This window comes from Parus major, chromosome 20, assembly GCF_001522545.3.
Source record: "Parus major isolate Abel chromosome 20, Parus_major1.1, whole genome shotgun sequence".
Classification (NCBI taxonomy): Eukaryota; Metazoa; Chordata; class Aves; order Passeriformes; family Paridae; genus Parus; species Parus major.
The window spans coordinates 6,838,981-6,863,841 of NC_031788.1; the positions used below are offsets into that span (position 1 = coordinate 6,838,981).

At 46.3% G+C, this 24,861-nt stretch overlaps 1 protein-coding gene across 2 annotated transcripts in view; it reads left to right on the forward strand.

The window, feature by feature from the left end:
- CTNNBL1 (catenin beta like 1) overlaps positions 1-24,573 on the forward strand; it is a 47,166-nt gene extending 22,593 nt beyond the window's left edge. For both annotated transcript variants that reach the window (XM_015647686.2, XM_033519114.1), the window contains exons 11-16: positions 3,362-3,543; positions 11,714-11,811; positions 12,838-12,918; positions 18,524-18,661; positions 19,213-19,285; positions 24,323-24,573. In XM_015647686.2, coding sequence (XP_015503172.1) covers positions 3,362-3,543; positions 11,714-11,811; positions 12,838-12,918; positions 18,524-18,661; positions 19,213-19,285; positions 24,323-24,411 — 661 coding nt within the window. In that variant the 3' untranslated portion in view covers positions 24,412-24,573. The remainder of the gene's footprint in view (positions 1-3,361; positions 3,544-11,713; positions 11,812-12,837; positions 12,919-18,523; positions 18,662-19,212; positions 19,286-24,322) is intronic.
- Positions 24,574-24,861: the final 288 nt, after the last annotated feature.

A 24,861-nucleotide genomic window follows, 5' to 3' on the forward strand; every position in this document is an offset into this window, starting at 1 on the left:
AACAATTCACAGAATTTGTTCTAGAAGCTTCTGTCACTACTGTCCACAGGCATGTACTATACTGACAGCTGATTATTTTATATTTTTTTTAACTCTTCTAATCCACTTCTAGTGCTTAGAAGCTCTCACAGGTGCTCAGCTTTTCTTGGACAGAGCAGCTGAGGTGACCACAATCTGTTGTTGTAAATAGGTAGTGAATGTGGATAGTTGTGATCTGGAGCTGTTCATCTGTATCTTCTTGATACCTTCATGATAAACAGCAGAGAGCAGACATGCCATTCAGTTGTGATTGACCACCTTGCCCACGAACAAGGCAGAGTATTTTTCTCTCTTGTTGGTGTCCTGTGAAGGCCGGGGGTAGAGATTTGTTATTTTTTGGTTTTACTTTGGAGGTGGTTAATCACTGTACCACAGCCTGTGCAGATGAAAGAACAAATAGGCAAAGTTGAAAGTGTATTGACATGATGTGAGATAGATAAGCTGTGTGAGAATAAAGATATCAGGCTTGAATCTCCATTACTGTCGTAGGGAACACAGCATTCTGTGTCTGGTGCTGCCCGATCCATCCAGCCAAGTCGTTCCGTTATTGATGGTTGTGCACACAGACCTGCAGAGAGCTGCAGCAGCTTTCAATGAGTATTTAATGTGCTCATGATATTCCTACAGATAGTCATGAGAACAGGATGGTTTCTGTTGTGCTGAGCCTTAAAATGTGTGGCCAACAGCAAAAGGCAATGTTATATCATGTGAACTTCTCCAGGTTTGTGGGGGGTCAGTGGTAATGCCTGAGAATGAGCCCAGTGTGGCTGATGTGCCTTATGTGCATGTCCATGGCCAGATGGGTCCTTGACTCATGCTGTATCTGGGACTTGCAGTTGGCCCTGGAGAATTGTGGCTTCACCAAGCCACATGGGAGGTGAGCAGAGGGTCTGGGAGAAGAGCAGGTCGAGAGGGATGAAGATGGTGACAGCAGGAGTGAAGGAGGGAGTTTGGAAGCAGAATGAGAGCAGGGCTCTATATAATTATTTAACTTATATCTCTGCACCAAGGGAAGCTTGTTTATTTTATGTCACATGTTTATCAGAACCAAGGTAGTAGCCACCAGCGGAAAGTCAAGAAATGTCCCCTAGAATTAAACTACATTTTCTTTTCAGGTCAGGAAGTACTTCTTAGTGCTCAGTCCCTCAGTCTTGCCTTAGTAACCTAACTGCATTTTAGCCAAAAGAGAGGAAAACAGGCTTGTCCTGTCAGCTCCCTGGTGCACCCTGACAGGCAGTTTACTGTGTTGGGTTTGTGCTGCTCCCGGGGGATGTGTCAGGGAGATTCTCTGTTGCTCAGGAAAAATGATGAGTGGCTTTCCCAGCTATGAACTGAGGAGCATGTGTATGCACAGAGACAAACACAGCCCAGGGAGCTCACAGGGACCTGCATCACTAGGGCCACAAAATGTTCTGTCCTTGCAGCTATGCTGTGACTTTCCTTGACCCTCAATAAAAGCTTTTGTCTCCTGTACAGCAAAACAAGACAACTCTATAGAGCTCCCTGAAGCTTTTCTAAAGCTATTTCAGGGTATATTTTTTTATGATTGTTAAAATATTTTTATGTTTTCTTGTCCTGCTGTTCCTAATGACCCCTGGAAACATAAGCTGTCTCTTTACTAAATCTTCTGGTTAATTAAACGGAACCATTTTATGCACACTTTCCCAGGAAATCTACTGTTCTGCTTTTACTGGTATTTTGGAAAGTTAAAGGCTATGTTCTGCTAATGTGGAAAGTACAGATAATGTCAGCACCTCTTTTTTTCTTTAATAATAAATGTATCAAAAGAGTTGTCTCAGATGTACAGGTGTTAAAAGGAGCAAAACAATGGTCAGTGAATAAAGTTGTAATTCAGAGTTTCCATGAACACTGAGGCCCCTCCACGTTTGGTGATTCTCATGTTTGCTTGTCTGTGAATTAGTGTTCAGCTAAAAGTTCCCTCAATAAGCACAGATGAGACTAAGATAAACTGCTTGCCCTCTGGCAGAATAAATATTTCAAATAAAATCAACTCCAGACAGTCCAGGCAAGCAGCTATTGATCTCTAAAAGCCTGAACTTAAACCCAATGAATATTCCAGAGCTCAGCCCTGCACAGCCTTCCTAAATGCTGATCAATATGCAATTACTTCCCCTGAAAACATTTCTGGTGTCATCTGGCCTAAGGAGTACTTTATTTTTAGCTCTCTGTAGTGGTGATTTGGGGGTGCCAAATCACCCTCCTGCATAGCCTTGGCTGGTGGGGGGAATTCAGAGTCCAGCTCCACATGCTGTCCTCCCACCACAGGGTCAGAGGTGCCTCTGGCTGCACTGGGCAGGGTCACTTTCTTTCAGGCTGGGGTGTTCATATATGGATATTTTAGTTTGCCTGTTGTTAGGGGCTCATGAGGTTGGGTCTCTGCAGGGAAGTTTTCCACAACTTTCTGGAGGCTTTCAGGAACCCCTGCCTGAGGGACATAGGATCCTGGTGGCTCAGTGTGCAGCTGGGTAGGATCAGAGGAGATTGGCATGTGCTCAGGGTAAAAGGTGATGAGGCTTGTGCCTGTCCTGTCCTGGAGGGAATGTCCTTCTAGGCTGGCCTTTGGGGACACTGGTGGCTTATGTTCTCCAAGCTCATGTTAGCTTCTACTGATGTTCACTTGGTCTGGGCTGTATTATTGACCAGTTTTTCAGTTCAGTTTTCCCCTGGATGGATTATAAATTGCTCTGGTTTGGTTTGTGATGCACAGGGCAGCTGGTGATCATTTTCAGGGTGTCCCTGTGTTATTGGTGTGGGTTACCACCATCAGCACCCTGAACTGGCTTTAAAGCAGAACAGCCCAGAGTCTGTCTGCCTCCTTCCATTGTGGTTCCTGGGGATGAGGTATCATTATAACTGACCCAGCTGTGCTCACCAAATTTACTCCTTTGTTAAATTAAACTATTATTAGATTGAAATCCTGATCTTTGTGGTGTGATAGTATTTGTTTTCTGTATCCAACCCAGCCCCCCCCTTCTGTTTTGTGCCAGTGTTTGTAAAGGAGTGGAAAAGTATCTTCTTCAGTAGCCAAGAAATAAGAAAATAAAACCGTGACAATAAAATACATAAAATGAAATAAAAGTAGGAAATAAAAAGAAATAAAAGACATTAAAAAAAAAATAACCAAGACAGTTTTGAAAAGAGTTACTGTTGATACAGTGTTTTTGCTCCTAGAAGAAAAATCTTGCTTAGAGCTTGTGCTCAGACTCTTCATCTTGTTCTTGTTGTGTTCCTTTCCCTTGTGTCTTTAAAGCAGGGTGCTCCAAAGCTCCTCAGGTACAATTTAATTTGCCTCTTTTCACAGAGAGAAGAAGATTTCCCGTAGCAGTGCCCTGAAGGTGCTGGACCATGCCATGATCGGACCAGAGGGCACAGACAACTGTCACAAGTTTGTGGACATCCTTGGGCTGAGAACCATCTTCCCTCTCTTCATGAAATCACCCAAAAAGATAAAGAAAGTGGGAACAACTGAAAAAGAACACGAAGGTAGGTGTGCTTCCAGATCCTTCTTGTTGCCATGGAGGAGCTGAATGGACAGCCAGTGTCTGAAAAGTACCTGCAGGGAGGAGGGAAGGGCACAGCTCCCACCTTCTCAGGGCTCCCTCTGCAGCTTTCAGGTCTGGGTGTCCAGCCTGCTGCTCCCTGTCACAGCTGGCTGTTGAGGGCACACTTGTCCTGCTTGTTTTGGTATCAGCAGCTCCTGGCGATTCCATTTCATGTGCTGTTAATAAGTTATTTTACTCCTGTAGAGTCTGTTGTTTGAAGCTCTTACTCTGATGCAAAACTCTTTTGAAAAGAGTAATGAGGCAACTACAAATGTCACCTCAAAAGCAGTGTTTTCATGGCTCTGAGCACTGAAGTGTGACTGGATGAACATCAGGCATTGCAGAAATAAACTGCATTGCTTTTGAAGTTTTTTTTTTTTTTTTCTTTTTATATTTTTTAACTCTCTACCCTGGAAAACTGCTTTAACAGAGACCTGCTCTGGAATAAAACTACAATTACTGTGGAACCTTATACTGAGCTGAGTGGTCAGTCCTTCCTGCTCCTGGTAACAGTGCCTTCCCCATTTTGTTGTTCATGGACTGTATCTTGGAAGAAACTTTAAATGCTGCCAGTGATGCTTACGGTTTTGTGCCAGTTCATTGCTCAGCTCAGTTCTACAGAGGGTGAATACTGTCAAAAGCTGAAGAGGTGTGAGTGGGACTCACATATGCCTAGGATCCATCCTGAGCTCCTGCAGCAGCCAAGGGAAAATGGAAAGAAATAGCAAAAACATGGGAGCTCGAAACCCAAATCTCCTGCTTTGGGACTGTCCTGGCAGCTCAGGTGTTCTCCCAAGGCCAGGAGGGAGGTGCTGCCCCTGCAGAGCTCTCTGGGTGCTGGCTTCAGGCACTGGCTGGGACTGAGCAGCTCCTTTCTGTGGCAGAGCTGCTGAGCTGGGGACAGCTGCTTGTCCTCCCTCCTGAGGACATGGAATGGCCAGTGGCATGGTTGGGCATATGTGTGGCAGTGGCTCCTTTCCTGGCACAGGTGGAGAGCAGGGGCTCACCTGTCACCCAACCCCAGAACAATTCACACACCTGCTGGCAGCTCTGGTCACTTTATCTTCCTTGTGCTGCTTGTCTTGGGTAGATAATGGTGAGGGGGAAATGCTGTTGTGTGGTCTGGGGGTTATTCAATGGACTTGTAGAGATAGGTTTGGTTTCTGTAGGTTATGTAATTAAATTGCAGGTTTATGTAATAAAATATGCAGTTATGCTTCGATGGATTTAGGGGATGTTTTGAAGTTTTCATTTGCAGTGTGAACATGAGGTTTGCTTAATTCTTCTTACTGAAAGAAAGCTTCAGCTTTCTGGGTAGAGATCTGAGTCTGTGGCTCATGCCATTGACTTAATTTTTCAGTTTTAGAAAGTGAGCTAATCTCTGTCTCATCTGCTTCTTCTGGAGACTGCAGTTGATACCTGTGTGCAGTCCTGGCTGCTGTGAGGATTAGTCTGGAAAGCCCTGACAGGGTCAGTTCCTGACTATTTCTGTGATAGCATGAAAAGCCAATCTGGCCTCAGGAAAATGAAGTGATCCATGCAAACAGGCTTTGTATCACACCTCCGTCTCATTATCATGCTGAAGAAATGGAGAACATTAAGATGAGTCCAGAAATCAGTTCTATTAAAATAAACTCTCCCTAAAAGGCTGTGGTAGTAAGTCCAATTTTCTTTGTTTTGCATCACTGGGCAGGTGAGTTACTGAATTTCTAATGACAGGAGGTAATAGAGATGTTCAACAGGGTCCCCTGGAGCCTATCACAGCGTTGTCCTGACACGGTGTAAGCAGCACAGAGTGTGCTTTTACTCTGCTGAATGTTGCCCCAACCATGCAGTAGTTGCCCCTGGGGGGGAACATGGCACAGGCTCCTGGGTGCCTCTGGCTTTTAGGGTAATGGTGCAGGTGTGGCATGATGGAACTGGTTCCCTCTGTGCTGTTCTGGTCCTAGGAACAGCCTGCTTTTTGCTTATCCGTTTGTCTGTTGATCAAAAAGAACACTCCTGTTCAGTCTGCATATTTTCTCATAAAAACTTTATCCTGTGTTCAATCTGTTTTAAAAAAATTAATTAGAACAGTCTTCTATTAGGAGAGCTTTCATGTGTATGCCAAATGGAGGAAGAGATTCCTTGAAAGGATTCTTTGGAGTGGCTTTGCAGCAGTGGCATCAGTGTTTATTTGAAGCAGCTCTGAGGAGCTGGGCTGTGCTTGCCCTCTCTGCGCTGCTGCTGGGATGGTGTCAGGCTGAGCATCCCAGGCTGTGCTGTCAAACAGAAAATCCTCAGAGGGCTCTGAAACCTGGAGCCTAATTTCAGCTGCCTAAAGGCAGCTAAAATGCTGTGGGTGAGGTACCAAACAGCTCTGCTGAGGGGTTTGTCCAGCCTGTCCCTCTGTCCCTTGGTGTGCAGTGGCTGAAGGGCTGCCAGGCTGGCAGTCCTGGCACCCACTGGTACATTTCAGGTACCTCACCCCTCACAGGACATCCAGTGCTCAATCTCTAAAGCACCAAATTTTCTGTGTGTACCTGATGGTTGTAGGAAAATATTCCCTTGTCTTTATTTTATAGCAGTGATGCTATTTACATAAGAGATAGTCTATAAAACCATGTTTGTTTTATTGTCTCTAAGGCAGTGTTCTGAATGTGACAAAATAATAAATACCCTGGTGAAAAAAAATCTCAATGTGACTTGCTGAGCTTTTATTTATCGCAGAAATTTATAATCCAAATTAAATTTGATAAAAGTAACTTCTCTGTAATGTATTTCTTCATTTCTAAATGCTAGCATAAAGGTGTCAGTGCTGGTTAGCTACATTTTAAACACTGTCAGTGTTTAAAAATTATTTTACTCTAGGGAGCCTGTGAACAATTTAAATCCAAACTGCACGTATTTATGCTTTATGTACACTATGTAATTAGGAAAAAAAAGAAAGGGAAAATTTCTTAACCATCTTTATGGATGATCTGAGCCCGAAGATTGGGCCTGTGGTGTCTAACTGAGTGCACATTATCTACACTTGAATTTTGCCTGTGTTTGTACAGATCATTATATTAAGATATTAGATTTGGGAGAAAAAACTCGTTGGAAGCAATTTCCCTTTTTCTGAGGCAGTGAAGCAACTCAAACCAGAAATATTTTGCTGCTGAAGACAGAAATGGAGTTTTCCTGTGTCTGTGGGGTTGCAGTACTCACATGTGAGTGCCCAGCTGGGTTGGACAGCCACAAAGAGAACCAGCCTGGCCGTGTAGGAGGTGCTGTGTCGTGGATGTGTGCTGTGAGCTGGTTGAAGCAGTGTCCCTTTAGTGTCTGTGATTGCAGGGAATGGACAGAAATCTGTCTCTGAGTGGTTCTTGGCATAAATAGAGGGTAAGATTTTAAAGAACACTTCAGTGTTGTGACTTTTGAAATGTGGGGGTTGCCATATGAACATCTGCATTCCCAAAACCTTTTTGTTGCAGAGCTGAGGGTCGGAGTGTCCCTCTGTCCATGAGGGTGCAGCAGCTCTCAGCACAGTCAAGTCACAGCATTGGATGCTGGTTTGAAATTCTTGAACAGTCTCAGAGAGCTAAAAATGGAGAAAAAACAAATTCCTCCTGAATTAGAGAGTCTGTAGTGAAGCAATCATAGCTGGCTCGACAGGCTGTATATCCTCCTGCTCTTTCTCAGGATGGTTATTTGCAGCCGAGTTTTGCTCACTTGGAGAGCATAATGAACTATAAAAGGATGTTTGTCCAATTCATCTTCATTTAAAAGCCTTCTCTTGTCTTAGATGTCAGTTTTAGTTAGGAATGCTTAATTTGATATCCTGAGAATTAGTTCAGCCAGTTTCCAAAGGAGAATTCCTATCGCTGAGGTGTTTTGCTTGTTTGCCCTCTATCAATAATGAAGCCTCTTTTGGAGATCCTCAGCTACACCCTCCCTTTAAAAACAACAAAACCCATTTCTTAGTAAATATATTCTTACTCCTTTATGACATGCACTAAAGGCAGCAGAGCCCTTGGAATGAATGTTTGCTGCAGAGCCAGGTTCCCTGGGCATGGGGAATTGAAAAGGCAGCAGCAGAAACATGGCCTGATGAGGAGTTATGGGTGTTAACTGAGCACCCTCTGCCAGGCAGCAGAAAGTGTTTTTCTTTTGGTGGTCTTGAGGAGTGAGCACCCAGGGAAGGCATCAGTCTGTTTAAGCAGAACTTTATTATGCCAATTTGTTATTTCACCATCACCCTCCGACAGGAACCTGTGATTTGAGTGAGCCATGATGCTGAGAACAGAGTTAAATTTATCTCAATTAAAGTGAGCGTGCTCCGCTGTAAGAACATCAGAAAAATAAACTTTCTCAGTCAATAGAAAGAATTTTGTTTTATGTTCAGTTTGATGGCTGGATCCAGCTCACCAGGGCTGTTGCGTGTGGAGCTTTTCCAACCCTCCCAGGCCCCCCTTCACCCATCCATAAAATTGGTGTTTCTTGCTTCTTCTCAGTATTTTAAGATAAGATTTTTCTTGGCAAAGTGCAGTGATACTCGGGTGGGTTACTGTTCTGAAATGTAGATTATTAACACGAAAACAGGTTATCTGATGCTACACCACTGGGATAGCATGTTCCAGTGCCACCTGTAATACTGGGATGAGCCAGTGGCTTCATCCAGGTTTCCCAGAAGCCCTGAGGCCACAGAGTTGTGTGCCTAGGAGGGATAAAAGTATCTCAAAGAGCTGGCTTGCTTTTTTTTGCTAGTATTTTCCTGCTTTTAATTAGAAGCTACAATTTATCTTAATCGTTCTTTACAGGACAGAAAGCTCTGAAATGTGTTCTGCTGGGTTCACCAGATCATCCTGCTTAGCCTCCAATGGGCTGCTGTCCCTGGCATCCAGAACTGCCTGCTGTCCCCTTCCTGCAGGATGATGCTTGCCTCCTCTTCCTCACTGTTGAGCTTCCTCCCCTGCCAGGCAGATGTCCATTCTAATGAGATGAAAAAAAGAAAAAAAAAAAAAAAAGGCAGGGGGTGGGGATAATAAAGGCAGAGGAGTGTAATGTTACAGCTTGATTTGACAGGACCTCCTGCTGTTGCAGCTGCCAGTGCCAGCCATGGAATAGATTAATCTGTATTCCAACACGCCGAGCTGAAGTCAAGATCGATCTAATTAGGGTGTTTTAAACACTGCTTGCATGCTGAAGTCTCTGTGCCTGTCTGGAGAGGGAAAGGCTCCCAAGAGCTTGAGGTGATGCTGCAGGAAGCACATGGAATATGACCTCCTAGAGCCAGGGATGTGTCTGGGATGGTGCCCTGCAGGATTGGGATCGTGGGCAGCAGCAAGGCTTGCAGGTGAGCCAGCCATGGGGCAGCAGCAGTGCTACTGGCTGATGAGAGAGAAGCCTCCCATCTTCCCACATCCAGGAATTTAGGGGATTTTGGGATGTTTGCATGAAAAAAAGTTGTTATTGATGCATAGTAGCTGCCAGCTGGTACCTGTTGTTTTTGTGAAGGCACCTTTGTGGTGTTTCAGCATGGCTCAGTTTGGTGTTTCCTTCTCAAAGGAATCACATTTAGTCATTCTTTGAAGTAGAGCTTGTCTGCAACCTCTGCCTCTGGCCTTGTCTGTGCCCTCCCTGGAAGTGATGCATTTTGTGCAGGTGATGTGGACCTTGGCTGAGTGTTACATTCCTAAGAAGCTCCCAGAATATTCTGTAGCAGGGAGTGTGCCTGTGGCTTCACCCTGGGGCAATGCACAGCTTGTGGCCTCTGTCTGCAGTGAGATCAAAGCCAGGCACCTGCAGATTCTGCGTTCTGGGGACTCAGAACAGCATCAGCTACTCACCACTTCCCAAAGGAGATCCAACCCTGAGCAAATATTGTGATTACAGCTTTATAAATGTTGCACATGTGAGATGGAGATGGGGTCAGTCTGGTGAGATGGTGAGACCCCATCTGTGGGAACCTGCACCCCAAGGTTTGTGTTTCTCCCTTCCCATGGCTGTGCAAACACTTTAATCCACCAAATCATGAACTCAGCCTCTCATTCCATCAAGCTTTGTCCTCATTTTGGCCAGTGTCCTTGCCCATGGATGTTGGTATTTATTGGGTCAGGACTTGCACTATGAGGCATAACCTTGATTTTGGGGTGCAGCATAAAACACACTAGTGTGTTATTTTTCAGGAAGCTGATAAAAAGCCATTTTAGATCAGAAATATTTCTCTAAAATATTTCTTTGAACATTTTGACCAGGCAACTAAATATTTCCTGGATTTTCTGCAGTGATATGTTGAAAGAATAACCTTGTTCTCAAAACCTCTGTGTCAGCTCCTTTAGACTTGTCAGTAGTTTTAAAGATTCCATTGATAAAATGGATAAATATCTGCATACAACCACCAAAGCAAAAATGATGGTTAAAATGCATTTCCTAGTAAAGGAATATTGGAAAAAAGCAATGAAAATAGATCATTGGTGAGAATACTGCTCCTAAAATGCTGCATCAACACTTCCAAAAAAAGAAGCTTGTGGAAAAAAATAGTGTGACATACAGAATGCTGACTTCTTCCTAAACCACCAGAGCATATGTTGGCATATATGGGGAAAAAAAAAATCTTCATTTTGTTGAATTTCTTTCTCCTTAAGAAAATGGGATCATGCAAGAACTTGAAGGTTTTTATGATGCTTTTAATGTCAACACTTAATTTGGTGTAGCTTTTTGTGGAGTAACAGTTTCTGTGCACTGACACCCCCGGAGCCATCCTTCACCCCCGTTAGCCTGTCGGAATGACGGAGCAGCCACACGGTGCGGCCACCCGATAAACCTGTTATCTGCCTGCTCCTCCTGCCGGCAGCACTCCCAATCTCCTTGGAACATGAAAAATTGACACCACCTCAGGCAGAAATCTGTTTCGAAAAGGAAGCTCCATTTATAAGCAGCTAATGAAATGGGGGGTGTGCGTGCGCGTGTGCAGCCTCTCCTCGTGCTGCCCTTGTGGAGGATGCAGATAATCTGTGCAGCGAGGAGCACAGATTGGCAGGCAGTCTGTGTGCCTCCACCTGCCAGGGCCCAGGCAGTTTTGGAGCAGGAGCTTCCAGCAAACATGGTGGTGTAACCCATTCTTTGTGCTGGGCTGCTCGTGGCTCTGGGCTGGGCAGCGCTGGGGAAGTGCAGGGTGTGACAGCGATGAGATGGTGATCCCTCTCCTCTGCATGCTGTTTCCTCCTCTGAAAATATCAAATCTTGAGGCCCCATTGCTGCCCACCACCATGGGTGAGGAAGTGTTTATGGCCATTAATTTTCATCAGTCTTAATCAGCAGGATTACAGTGAGGACATCTTGGAGAAGCTAGGGTGGCTAAACCACCAGCCCTGTGTTTAATGCAGTCATGCAGGTGGGAAGCAGTACTGACTCGTTTGGAAAGGGAGATTCAAGCCCTTCTCCTTTGCTTTGCACTGCTGTGATTGGGCTCGAGGCAAGTGGCTCAGTCACCTCTCAGAGTGGTGGGACATTGACACAGGTGTCTCCTGTGTGCTTGCAGCCTTGACTTTTTACTTGTCTCCTTGATTTGTGCTGAAAAATATGAGCCCCAAGTGCAATCGAGAAGATTGTAAACATGTTTATTTGGTTGTTTCTGGTTTGTTGTGGCCTGTTTATATTCATTGATGGGATTTTCTGAAAATGAAAGTGGTTGGTTTGAGAATTTTTCCACTAGCTCATACCACTTCAGTCTCTGCAGAAGTGCAGTTTTCTCTTTCACCAGCTCTCTTGTTTTAGTAGCTGTCCCTGCTTGGGTGACCTGAGGGTTTGGGTGATAGTTCTGGCTTTGTCCAGGGCTCCTTTAGGCCTAAAAGAAGAGAAAGCCAGAGTGGAACTTGTACTCTATGTAAGGTGCTTTAGGTCCCTGAGGCAGAGGAGGAGGAGGCCTCACTGGCTGGGCTGGAATGAGGAGCTATCTGTGCTCTCTGCAAACATGGCTTGTGGCTCTTACTGCTGCTGTCTCCTCTCACCATGATGGGAGGGAGCCAGGGTTCTGCTTATCAACAGCTACATGCTGGAGTGTTAATAGTAAATTTAATGGCATGTTACAGAGGGAAATAAGCTCCTCTTCCTGATCTCAGCATGCAATTTTCATTTTGTATTTCTAGAGCATGTCTGTTCCATCCTGGCCTCCCTTCTGCGAAACCTGAGAGGGCAGCAGAGGACACGGTTACTGAATAAATTCACAGAGAATGACAGTGAGAAGGTGAGTGCTGAGTGTGTGTCTCAGTCTCTGGGCTGCCAGGTTGGGAGGGTTCTTGCTCAGGGTGCCTGGTGCGCTCGCTGAGTTACGAAAAGCCATCCTTGTACCTGCCTGCAGAGACTTCTGCTGTCACAGACCTTTGTTCTCTCATTCACATCATATCTACACACTGCAAAACTGGACATTTAGTGCATGGCCTCTACATCCCCTGTGCTCTTGTTTTTTGGTGCTCTTGCATATGGTAGTAGCAATTCTGTCCTGGGTTGTGTCTTGGCTGTAGAAGACAATCTGCAGTATTACATCGTGCTCTGAGATCAGGACAGCGTGGAAAGGCACCAGTGTGTCTGGTGAAGCTCTTTTGCAGAGAGTTTAGGAGTTGCTGTGGTACACATTTAACATTCCCCTCTTCTAGAATGTTTCACTTTAGTGGTGTTTGCTCTGGGAAATTCTTTCCAAAATATTTACATGGTGGTGGATAGATCAAAGCTTTGCAGAAAAGAAATAGCTTTTGCAAACCGGGGATCCCAAGGGATTTTTTAATTCTGCCACTGGGAAAAATACTGGTTCCTTAGTATTCCTCATTAGTGTGTTTTAAAGGTGTTTTTCATAACCTGTTCTACCAATTGTAGATAATTACTAGATAGGATTTCAGCTGCCCTAACACAATTCAGAGGAGAGTGGGAGAGCTGGAACATCCAGCACGGATAGACAAGTCCACTGGGGAAACCAGGAGCCTGGAGGACCACAGCACAGAGAGTGAGCTGGGGACACATGTCTGTTTGTTGCCATTTATCTGGCACTGAGGGACTGTGTTCCCATACAGGATGACATCCAAATGCCTGCAGCCCCAATGTGCTCATCCAGCCAGCACTTGTACCCTCCTTCTGTAACATGTTCCTTCCTGGGAGGGACAGAGCTGCCTGTTGCTTTGTGAAGGCTGAAGCTGAGAGGAAAACAAAATTGCATGAAGGATTAAAGATAATTGCATTATTCTTTTTTCTTGCTTACGTCTCTCTTCTGCCTTTGCAGGTTGATAGGCTGATGGAACTGTATTTTAAGTACCTGGATGCAATGCAAGCAGCTGATAAGAAGATTGATGGCGAGAAACACGTATGTATTGCTTGAGTTTTGCCAGGTCATGTCTGTAACACCTCTGCACAGCCATATCATCTGCACAAGACTTCTGGCCCTGCCAGTCACTATCCTCAGGTGTGCCCTCATACCTGTGCTGTTGCCTCTTAATTCCTATTGCCTCACTTTCCAATTCCAGGTAACCTCAGATAAAGTGGTCCAAGAATTTCTCTACAAATGCTTCTGGCTGTGTCTTAGAGTGGATTTTACCAGAAGTACCTAAGTCTGTGCTTCAATTTGCCTTCACTTTTACCTGGCTGCAGTCCTGCTTGGTTTGGCAGATGGAGAGCAGGTGAAATGCAGAGAGACAATTACATGATAATGTGTGAGGCCTCCTACCCTGGTCTGCAGAGTTGTGATCAGCGGCGAGGAAGTGTCTGTGTTGATGAGTTGGCTGAGGTGCAGCCAAGGGCTGTGTGCTCCCTGCACACCAGCAGTGAATGTTTGAGTGACACGAGCCTTGGTACAGCACAGCACTTTCTTGGAACTGAAACTGGAACAGACCTTTTAAAAGGGAACGAGCGGCTGGAGTCAGGAAGCAGCTTGCAGAGCTGTTAGCAAGCTTGGCCAGCTTCCCACAAGATTATCTGTATCAGTGCTGGGGAGGGTGTGAGATTGATTAGCGCCGATGGAGAGCGATGGCTGCAGCTGCCGTCCCGCTCGCCGCGCGCTCCGCGTGCCACGGGCAGCAGCCCCCCACCGGCCCCGACAAACAGCTGCCTGCCCTCTGCCAAGGCTGCTTCTCTGGGCACTGCCAAGCATTCCGAGGGCATTGGAGCACTGCTGCTGCTCAAAGAGGCACGGGAGTGAGTGATGAATGGAGCTGCTTTTCCTGCCAGTACTCAGGCTCCATATGGACAGCGGCAGCGTCACCACTGAGCGGTGGCCTGGAGGAAAACAGAGTTTACCCTTTCCTGCTTTCCTTCTGTGCTCTGTCCTTCCTCCTCAAAACAGGGCAAAAAATTATTTATTCTCTACGTTTTGGTGTTGCTGTGGGGGTTTTAGAACTCAAAATCCAGAATGGATTTTTTCAGTTGAAGCCTTGTAGTCTGTTGGAGCTGCCTGTACAGAGCCCTAAAATACCACATGCAGAGCAAGGGTATGTGCCCTTTATCCAGGAACACTCTGGAGCAGCCTGCAAACATTAACATCTGTAGCAAACAGCCAGCACAAAGCAGGAATGGAGGAAATTTGTGTGTGAAGAAGCTTTTGTGGAAGCTTTTCAATTAATATTAACCCATTCATGTCTACTAAATGCACAAAAGAAGTAAATCTAAGGGACATCAGATTCTCCTCCTGTACCCAAAATAAATCAACCTAAATTCTTTACCTTCTATTAGAACTAATAATCGGATTTGGCAGAAGCATCTCATGGGTGCAACATATTGGCCACAACATGTATAAAATATGTTGAAGTTCATTCCTAGCTCAGAACACTTTTGGAGAATTTTCATTTGCTTTATTTTGTAGCATCAGATGGTCAGTGGGACATGGTGTCCTGAGATCTGAAGTGGCTCAAGCATATTCCCCACACAGAAATAGGCAAAAGCCATCATTCTGTCTGTCACATCACAGCACTGTCTGGCTGTGACAGGATTTATGGGGCACTTTAATGTTCCTTGTTGTGGCACATGAATCACTGAGGTGGATTGTATGAACACTTTAGAAAGTGTGCTCCATCACTGGGGGGGCTTTTGACCTTCCCCTTGCAGTAGAGGACATAGTACCCCAGAAATCTAATATACAGATCCTCACCTTTCTCCTTGCCCCATGGAAAAATGGTATTTGGTGAGATTTCACAGGTTCAGGCTACACTGATGAGAGTGAGATCCGAGTTTGATGGACAGAGTATCCTGGTGTAAGTCTTGCATTACAAGGAGTGGAAAGCTGCTTACACAAGGAATGACTGAGTGCTTTATCTTTAGTAGTGCAGCTGGCATAAGAAGCTCCTGCTCTTGCAGTTCTCTTTCTTTGTATTTCTTTTAGCTTGGCTTATTGTAGTGATCTGGTTTATAGCCCTGCTTTTCAGCCCATGGCAGTGATGGTGATGGAATGGTTGGGGGTGGAAGGGAGTGGAGGGATTTCTGAATCTGGCTGTTCTGAGGAGGGACAGGTGTAATAATCTGCACCCTAATCTGGACTGTGAAACAGGATGCAGTCATTGAGCTCCTTCTCAGTGTTACCCCCTTATTTGCTTCAGTGGAATCTGTTCGGAAAGGTTCAGAGGTGATAACGTGGTGATTAACCTAATTGCCATGGGAAACCCAGGAGCAAAGTCCATGAGAGCATTGTCTCCAACACCTGATGCCTATCTTAGCACTTTTCTCAGAGTTTTTAGTTAATGAAAATATCTTGTTCTCCTCTCAATTTCTTTAATTATTTCTGTAGGAAACGGTGCAACATCCTGTGGCCTTTACCTCTCTCTAAAATGAGGTATAATTATGGGTGGCAGCAATAGCCTTGATGATCTCTAAAGATGGTAGGAAATGACAAGAGATAGTTTAATATTTTTATAGTTCCAAAGAAAATTATGCTCATCAGGTTTATTCAATAAAATATTCTCACCAGACACTTTGTGCTATAATGACTTACAAATTACATGCTAATTGTGCTACAGCAGAGCCACTCCATCCTTGAAAGGAAGAGGTGGAACTCCTAGGGATGAGTGTGGTATCCACAGGTGAGGATAACAGGTGGGGATTTGTGTTAGCCCATCCTTTCAGTTTGGTATAGAAAGACTGGATTGCTTGGAGCTGTGCTGAGGGCAGGACGTGATGGCTGTGAGTGTGGCTCTTAGCCTGTGGTCTGAAGGCCCACCCTGAGCACATCTTGCATCCCTCAGCTCTTGCCAGTGATAGAGACAGAAAGTAGTAAGGGGAGAGACTCCATCTCTCGTCTTGGTGCACAGCTATTTGGAACATGCTCATTTCTGTCCACCTGGATTGGCCTCACTGTTCTGAGTGGTGAGGATGGAAAACCAGGATCCTGGAGGTGTTCTTTGTTCTTGATCAGTACCCACTCCTTTTGCTCTGCCCATTTGTGCAGTGTGTGCTGGAAGGTGAGCGAAGGGTGAGGAGGGAGGAGGATGCAGAAATCTCCAGTGCCCATATGGAATAATGTGATCTTTGGTACAGCACTGGCACATCCCTTGCATCTCTAGGCTTGGAGTCTCTACTTGACACCTCGAGGCCTGTCAGTCCTGCCTCATTAGTGTGAGAGAAGCTCATTTTAGCTTCACAGAAGCCCATCTTATTGCTGTCTTCTCCCATCAGCAAGGGGCATCTCAGTACATATTGCTGGCAGATTAGAAATGGCACCTGAGCGCTCATTTGGAGGTTAGCGACTGACAGCTTTGAAAAAGAGACCAAGTGGGAAAGGGGCTGCTTGGTACTGAATTGGAGCCAGATCAGCACTGAAAGGGTGGCTGTGGTTTAAAAAAAAAACAAAAAGAGGACTGTGAAAAGGCACCTTAAAACTGTACTGTCTTCTAATTCATATCTGCTTAATTTACTGGCACAAAATAATCTTCTCTGCGAGAGGGGCTGTTAGAGCCGCCACCACTGTGTAATCAAGACCGCGGCTGCCTGGATCCAGCTCCTGTGATCGCCGTGCTCGGATCAGAATACAGAGCAGACCCAGCCTTTGTTTCTTGCTCTGGAGATTCAGAGTCCTGGCCTGTGGCTGTTTTTCTGCTCAGGAATTTAGCACTGTTGAGCAGAGCAGCCAGTGAGCCTGTGTGCAGTGTGGAGTGTTAGCAGTGGTTTGGGAGTGAGTGTGTTGTCTTTCTTGAGTGTTTTTTTTTGGTTTTTTTTGATAATTGTCTCACTGTTCAGCTCTCTCACTAGCCAGACTCATCATTGTTTAGCTTTAGAGACCAGATTTGAGCCATTTGGCATGGATTTAGGGTGAGGGAAGTTACTCTCTGCACAAAATTGGATTTTTCTATTTACTGGCAAGAGCTCACATGCAGGCTTTGCCCAGTCATGCCTGTGCCCATGATTTTGAGAACCTGGAGTAAATGACAGTCATGCGTGTGTTGGAGTCTTCAGGATGTGATGCTGAAGTGTCACATCTGAGTGTAGCCAAAGCAGCTGATTTCACAACACAAACTAGTTCTTTTACTGGCAGACTGGATTTCTAGGAGGAAAGGAATATTTCACTACCTAAGCTTTCCTCTCCCTTTCAAGAGGAAGTGAGAATCAGCTGTCTAAGCCACTCCATCAAATTTCTATCCAGGGAGCATCCATTGCTCCCCTCCAGGGAGAGTTGCACAGGACTCATTTTCCTTCTTACACCTAAAACCCTCAACTCACCATTAGGTACGAGGGCTTGGCTTGACAGAACAGCAAAATTTGGCAGCCTCAGCCAGCTTTGGTGCTGGTGACCTTGTGTGCATGCATGCCTGGAGCACGTGTGCCCGAGGAGGCGCATCCTGTGGAGCATTGCAGGTCCGGAGCGCTCGCAGGCGATGGCTCTAATGAGGAAATATTGCTCCTCCGGCGTGCGCCCACCTGCCAGACGGCTGCGGAATAAATCACAGAGCTGCGGCGAGCTCGCGGGGCTGACGAGCTGCTTCCTTTGTTTAAGGACAAAACCAGAAGACAAACCCCAAAATGCAGAAGGTGACACGGCTGCTTGGGCCTGTCAGCCCTCCCCATGAGGATGGAGCACAGGCATGTCCTTGGGCCAGCTCAGGAGGCTGTTCTGAGCTCGCTGCCAGGTGGCTCTTGGCAGTGTTTTGAAGATGTGCTCTCTGGACATGGGAGATGGAATGGAATGGAATGGAATGGAATGGAATGGAATGGAATGGAATGGAATGGAATGGAATGGAATGGAATGGAATGGAATGGAATGGAATGGAATGGAATGGAATGGAATGGAATGGAATGGCCTCTTTCACTCTTCCTCTGGCCTCCCTCTGGGCAGGTCTCTGTGAGTGAAACTTGTGTATGCAGAGGAAGAATGGATGGTGGGTTGTCATTCCCATGGGAGTCACTGCTCTTTGATGAAAAAAGCCCTGTCCTGGGTCTGCCCTGGCAGCACCTCTTAGAAACACAGCTGGAAGAGCCTGGCTGGTCATGGGAAAGCTGTCCTTGTGCAGGATTTTCAGATGTGTTTTCTCATCTATTGGTCAATAATGAAGCTAGAAGCCCTCTAGGTGTTAGAGTGTGCTGGAGTCGTGTTTTGCACTGCTGAACAGCACCCTCAGATGGCCAGTAAAAGAGTAGGTTTTGTTCCATTCTGACAAAGGACTTGTAAATCATGGATACATGGGTCTTTCCACAGTCACACACCCTCATTTCTCAATGTAGAAATGTGATTTGTGTGTTTAAATTAAAATTTTAGCTTGCAGATGGACACACTTCACAACCAGCAAAGGCAAAACTTCTTCAAAATTGAATGAAATGTTTTGTGAATTTAAATGAATTATTAAAATACTTCTTCGGTGAGAAATACATGGCTGGTAATGTTTGGGGGAACAAAACAGTTCTTAAGAAACCACAAATTCCACCAACATTTTGCCACTCCTAATGGGAAGTGCTGTGAGAGGATCCTCACACCTTTCCTTTGTGTGGCTTTACAGGACATGGTGCGTCGAGGAGAGATCATAGATGATGACATGGAAGACGAGTTCTACCTCCGTCGTCTGGATGCTGGGCTCTTTGTGCTGCAGCTCATCTGTTACATCATGGCAGAGATCTGTAATGCCAATGTTCCCCAGGTAAAGCTGTGTACGAGGTTGGCAGATCATCTGTGTTGGCATTCCCGGTGCAGACAGGGCTCTAAATCCTTGCAAATGCTGTGTTGAGTAATTGTTTCTCTAATTCCCTTTTGGGGAGGAAACCTACTGTTTATTGCACATACAGCTTCATCAAGTTGTAGCAGATAGGAGGGCATTAGTGGGGTCAGAAGCCAATTGTTGTCACTAAATTTGTATAATCTGTGTGAGCGAGGTCAGGGTTTGAAATGGAAAGGCCATGTTGATGCTATTGCTGAGGGAGTAGGGGAAAGGGACCAGCTCTCAGGAGGTCTCACAAAAGCACAGATACAGCTTTTCTTGATCTGTGCAAAATGCTGCATCTCTGCTTCCTCTGAATGCATTGGGGGTTTGTGAATGCATTCTGTGGCTTCTTATTTCTGTGCCACGTGCCTTCCTGGGTGTTCCTGAGAAGATGCTGTGGGCTGCCAAGCCTGAGTTGGTTTTTGTGGTGCTCAGGCTGTGCATAGACTTGTGTTGAAGATTTCTTTCTTCTCTGTCCTGCTCCCCATCAGATTCGTCAAAGAGTTCACCAGATCCTGAACATGAGAGGCAGCTCCATTAAAATTGTTCGACACATCCTGAAGGGTGAGTAGAGATATCTTGTGCAAGTGTCTCATCGCTACCGGGGACAGCTTGGTCATCGCTTTGCAGGATGAGCCTTCACATGTAATTCTCCTTGGCTTCCTGAGCATCTCCAGGCAGCAGCTGAGCAGTGTTCCGAGATGCTGGCAGGGCTGGAATCACCCTGATTAGTGGCGTGCTTTGCTTTGCCTCTGAGTTAGGACACTTGCTGTAGCTGCTGTCACAGAACAGCACGTCACTCCACGCTTCCATCACCTCCAGCCTGGCTGGAATTCACTGCTGACATCAATGTGAGAGTAAATATTTAAGGGAAGTGTACATGCCTGCTAGAGGGAAGAATAGTGGAGTCTCATCTTTCATTAACATGGCCTTGCACTTTACCATCTGCACCATATTACTACCCATGGTGTATTTGTCTTGTTCTTAGTGTCAGATTAATATGGATTATAGCATTAAAGTATCCTCCATAGCTTTAAAATGTAGCTGTTGTGATTTGCAATCCCAGTTTTAAAGTACTGCTTGTTATTTTTAATGCTCATGGTGAATTAGAGCAATGCCTATTTTAGCTGTGGCCCTCCTTAGCAGCAGCAGCCAGTGGAACTGGGGGTGAGGAGGGCAGGACTCAGCCTCTTCCCATGGCCCCTTGGAGCTGAGAGGCTTAATGGGAGCAGCAGGGAACCAGAGCTGCCTGGGGAAGTTGCTTCCTTATGGAATGTATCTGCTCCAAAGGGGCTGTGTTGTTTTCAGTGTGGGGTTAGGAGTCTTAATTTTCTTCTGGAGGGAAAGGAAGTTTAGCAGCACTGGGCTTGTGTTTCAATGTTTCTGCTTTCTTTGGGAACAACAATGTTCTCCTGGGTTTTCCTTGTCCCCACTTCAACAATGGCAGGTACACACAGCTTATTTCCTGCAGAACCTGTCGGTTTTCTCCTTTCTCATACACAAGAAAAAAAGGAATTAGAAAGCTGGCTGGTATGACAAAATTAAGAGTGATTTTCTGACAGTGTGAGATTGCCTGCAGCTATAGGCAATCTCTTTGGCCCTTGTCCTTGGCCACGAAGTGCAAGCTAATGCCTGCTGGTGAGAAGGGGGGGCTGCATAGGATGTCTTTTCTGATTTTAATTATGATACTTGAAAATTCCTGCCTCTAAACTGCCCCTTTCCAGTGTGGAGTACGGCACACATCCATGATCAGATTCTCACATTTGCCCTGGGCCGTGTGTCCCTGAGGGAGTTGTCTGCACACCTCACTGGATTTGCACACCTCACAGTCACGGCTCTGGCTTGTTGATTTACATACCAAGCTGAATCAGAGGGCAGCTGCATTACAATTTCATCTGATTCTTTTTTTCCCAGACAGTGACTTGCATTGTGAAACTTTCTCCACGGCTGTGTCAGGTGTTACAAGCTCAGGGTCGTGCTGGGTTGGGTGCTTTCAGCAGCACCACGTTCCCTGCCTGAAGGGACACATTGGCATGTTAATAATGCAGGGATGGGTACAGAGTTTGGGCTCTGACTGCAGCTCTCCCCAGCTCTTATACCTGCCAGTTTTAGAGACTTTTAGAGACAATAGTCAAAACCTCCCAATAAATTTCTTAGTGGGTGCTTGTGAAGTCCTGCAGTGGGACCCAAGAGGCAGGAGCAGCACTGGGCTCTGAAATTTGAGATAGTTACACACCTGTGCCCACATGTATAGTGAGCACAGATTCACCAGCCTGTAACAGCAGCACCACCTGGGACATGCACCTGCTTCTCTGAAGGAGTCAGTTCCCTGGACACAGCTTCCAGGAAAGCAAAGGAGCTGGAACAGGGATTTGGGTGTGGACCCTGCAGTGTGATGCTGGGGCCAGCAAGGGGTTTCCAAAACTTCACTGGAGTCAACTGCACATGACTCTATTACAAGTGACTGAGAGATCAGGAGCTTGAGCCTTGGCTGGAAGGTTTCCAGGCTACTTCCCAACTTGCTCTCAGGACAGATGAGGACTGGTTTATTTTTACATTTTGTTCAGTGTTTTGCTCTTGTTCAGTTTTTATTTTCTATTTTTGCATACTAATTAGGTGCTCAGTTTTTAGTTTGATTTTTATGGCCTACATATTCTCCATGTTTCTCTGGCAACCTGACAGCTGATGGATCCCTTGGGGTGGCTCAGAATTACTTACGATGCAAGCAAGGAAGCGAGACTGTTTTCTTATGGTAGAGCTTTCAAGGGGGAGGAGTGGGCAGGGAATAACGGGAGGCTCATTAATGCATTTCTGCAGGCTGACCAGTCCTCCCACACTTCCTTTTTTTGGAAGATCAAGCATTTCTTGCAACAGGACAGGTAGTTTATGCTTTGGAAGAAAACAACTGAGTGGTGGGTGCCTTGGCTAGGGAGATGTTTTTGGGGATGGAGGCTGGATTTGGGGTAGCAGCAGTGTCTGTGTCTTGGGGAGGTGCCTGGTCTCCATCTGTCATTGGCAATGGAGTGAGGCACAGGCCTCTCTAAAATGATACTTGGCTCTGGAACAGCAAATCTCGCTGTTCCTTGCTGATCCAGAGGGTGTAGCCATTGATCCTTGGCTCCCTTGGAAGCTCTGTCAGAGCTGCTCCTGCTGGGGCCCTGCCCTCACACCTGGTGTCAGGTGAGTGGGCACACTGAGAGCTGGGCATGTGGAATGGCTGCTGCACATTCCAGCCCAAACCCATTAGCACAGGTAAACACAAAGGAAGGGTCAGTGTGCTCTGAGGATGGAGCTCAGTCTGGCTCATGGTGCCTCCATCTGTGCAGGCTCCAGAGCTTCCAATATCCATTACAAGCCTCAGTATTTCCCAATTGATTTTTACTGTTCTGTAACCATTGTATTTTGTCTAATGAAGCAGAAACCAATCTTGGGCTCTTTCCCTTTGTGTAGCTACAGCAGTGTGTAAGCTCTGGTTAACTGTTGGCAGGGGCAGCTTACATTTGGGGTTTTTTTTTAGCAATCTCAGTGAAGTGGTGGAATTTTAAATAAAAAAGTAAATACATAAATCTTGGTCGGAGATTTACTTTGTTAAGCCTGGTTCTGGGGGTTTTATCTCGTGTCTTCAAGCTGCTAATGCTTCAAATGAGCATTAGCATCTGTCATAACCCAGTAAACATTCTGCCTTGGAGTCACTGAGGTTTTAGTCTTACAAAGCCTAGATGTTTAGAAGGAGAAATGCTGAGCTTTTGGACAAGATAAGAAGAATTTGTTTCTTGTTTTTGTTTGGGTGATCTCCTGGAACAAAGGAAGGGCAGTGTCATTAGTGGCACTCAGCAGCTCCCTGCTTGAGCCCTAGTCCAAGCAGTCTGGCCATCCTTACAGCTGGGGGCAGAGCAGCGGTGCCAGGCTTGAGGACTGTGGCTGTCCCTCACCTGGGTTTGGAGAGGCCACTGCAGGTGGGAAGTGTTGACCTTGGGCTGCAATAAACTCCAGCACTTGCATCCAGTGGAGCTGTTCCCCTGCTGGAGCGTGGAAGGGGCTGCTGGGGACAGAGCTGGCTCCTGCACCAGCTCCAGGGGCATGCTGCTGACAGAAGGCTCTGGTACTGCCTGAGGGGACAGGGGATCCTGAGCTAAGTGCCAGCCTTGGCTGGGAAGGGGATCCCATCCTTGTGCACTGGGACCATCTCCTGCCTGAGGTTTGGATCCCCAGTGCAGCCCTCAGCCAAAGCACGCACAGCGCAGCAGGGCTGGGCTGTCCCACAGCAGTCAGTCCATACACAGGGAGCTACGAGGAATCCATCCTTGTAGGAGCTTTCTGCTGCTTTTAAGAGCTGTGGAGAGCAGCTCCTCCGTCCAGGGAAGGTGCCCTGAATTGGGCCCTTTGCCGGGACAGTGGGCAGCTCAGGTTCACCTGCAGCAAACCTCAGCCGTTACCACCTGCTCATGTTACAGTTACTGGAGCAGTTTATAAATATTAAAAATATTTTTCCCAGGGGCTTGGCAAAGAACTCTACTGCTTTTACATAGAGAGAGAGAGAGAGAGCCAGCATGTACACACAGGAGGGAAGACTCCCACATCAGCTAACTTCTGGCTGTCCTCACTGCTTTCAGTGCTCCTGTAACAAAGGCTTTGATGGAGCTCAGAGCAAGTAGCTGTGCTAAACGTATAAATATTAAAGCAAACTTTCTACAGCAACTTACCATTCAGTGCTGAATACAAGCTGTTCTGTTTGTTTGGAAGAAGGAAAAGAATGCAAGCAGGCGGAGGCAGGGAAGCGCTGTCTTAACCATCAGGCTGCTCCTGATTTCCTCAGATTTGTTCAGCTCCTTGCTTCCGCAGCTCAGAACCTGCTTTTCATTTTTTCTTTTTAAAACGTCTTTGAAAATGCAGGTTCTGGTTGCAGGAAGGAGGGAGCTGGTAGGGGATGAGAGCTGCCAGCTCCAAATGAATATCAGGAAGGAGAACTACAGGGGGAATGTTTAGTTCTGTAGTGTTTGGCCTTGTGCATGGATGGGTAACACCACGCTCAGCGTCTGGTGTCCTCTTCCTGATGACAAGGAGTTTGGTTTGTAGTTAAATCTGAGCTGGTGGCTTTTCTTCTGTGTGGCTAAAAGCAGATGGAGATGGAGGAATTTGGGTCTTCTTGGCAAAAATCCTCATTCAGGATGCTTGGACAGCAGGCAGGTTAAACCCAGGACTGGGAATGATTAACAGCTGTCACAGAGCCTTCCTGACCTTCCCTGATGACACTGAGTGTCCAAAGGGACCTAGGAAACCAGTGATTTATGGCACTGTTTGCATTTCTTGGGCATAGTGCCATGATTCCCATGCCAGGGAATGGGTGCTCCAGGGTGCTGGGCCAGAGCAGGGAGTTCTCTGCCTCTGTCTGCCACAAAAGCTTTAATGAGTGTCAGCAGGTGTTTGTTATGCAAAGCTTTAACCCTGGAGATGGGCAGGAAAACCATCAACGCTTCTTGCATTAATTCCCATTAGGCTGTTTGCAGTGGCTGTAGATTCGCTGTGGTGTCTGCAGGAGCTGTTGCCCTTGTTTGTTCCTGTTGCACTCAAAGCCGGTGTCCCTCTTCTCTCTCCCTGCAGAGTACGCGGAGAACATCGGGGACGGGAAGAACCAGGAGTTCCGGGAGAGCGAGCAGAAGCGGATCCTGGATCTGCTGGAGAATTTCTGAGGACCTGGGAGACACCTCTGTGTCTGCCCACAAGCACGTGGCACCAGTTCTCCCTCCTCCTGCCCCTCCTCCAGCCTCTATTGCACGATGAAAGTGATGTTTCTATGAAACTGCTTCTAAATGGGATTTGGGAGATATTAAAGATAGTTTGCTTTTTTTTTAGTTCCTGGTTTGTTATTTGAGCAGTGTTCTGTGAGTGGGGCTGCAGCTGCATACCCAGCACAAAGCCAGCATGAGGTTCCCATCTTTTTTATCTTTTTCCCCCTAAATCAAGCTGCCAAGGATCAGTGTGAAATAATACAAATGTATCCGTGGCAGGGAGGGCAGAGAGGAAGCCTGGATGGCTCGAGAGACTGTTTGCAGGTTCTTCCAGCCTGATCCATTAATGAAAATGTACAACCCTTGTTCTGATGTGAGACAGGGAGGTTGAGGTGGTGGTGTGTGTCCAGT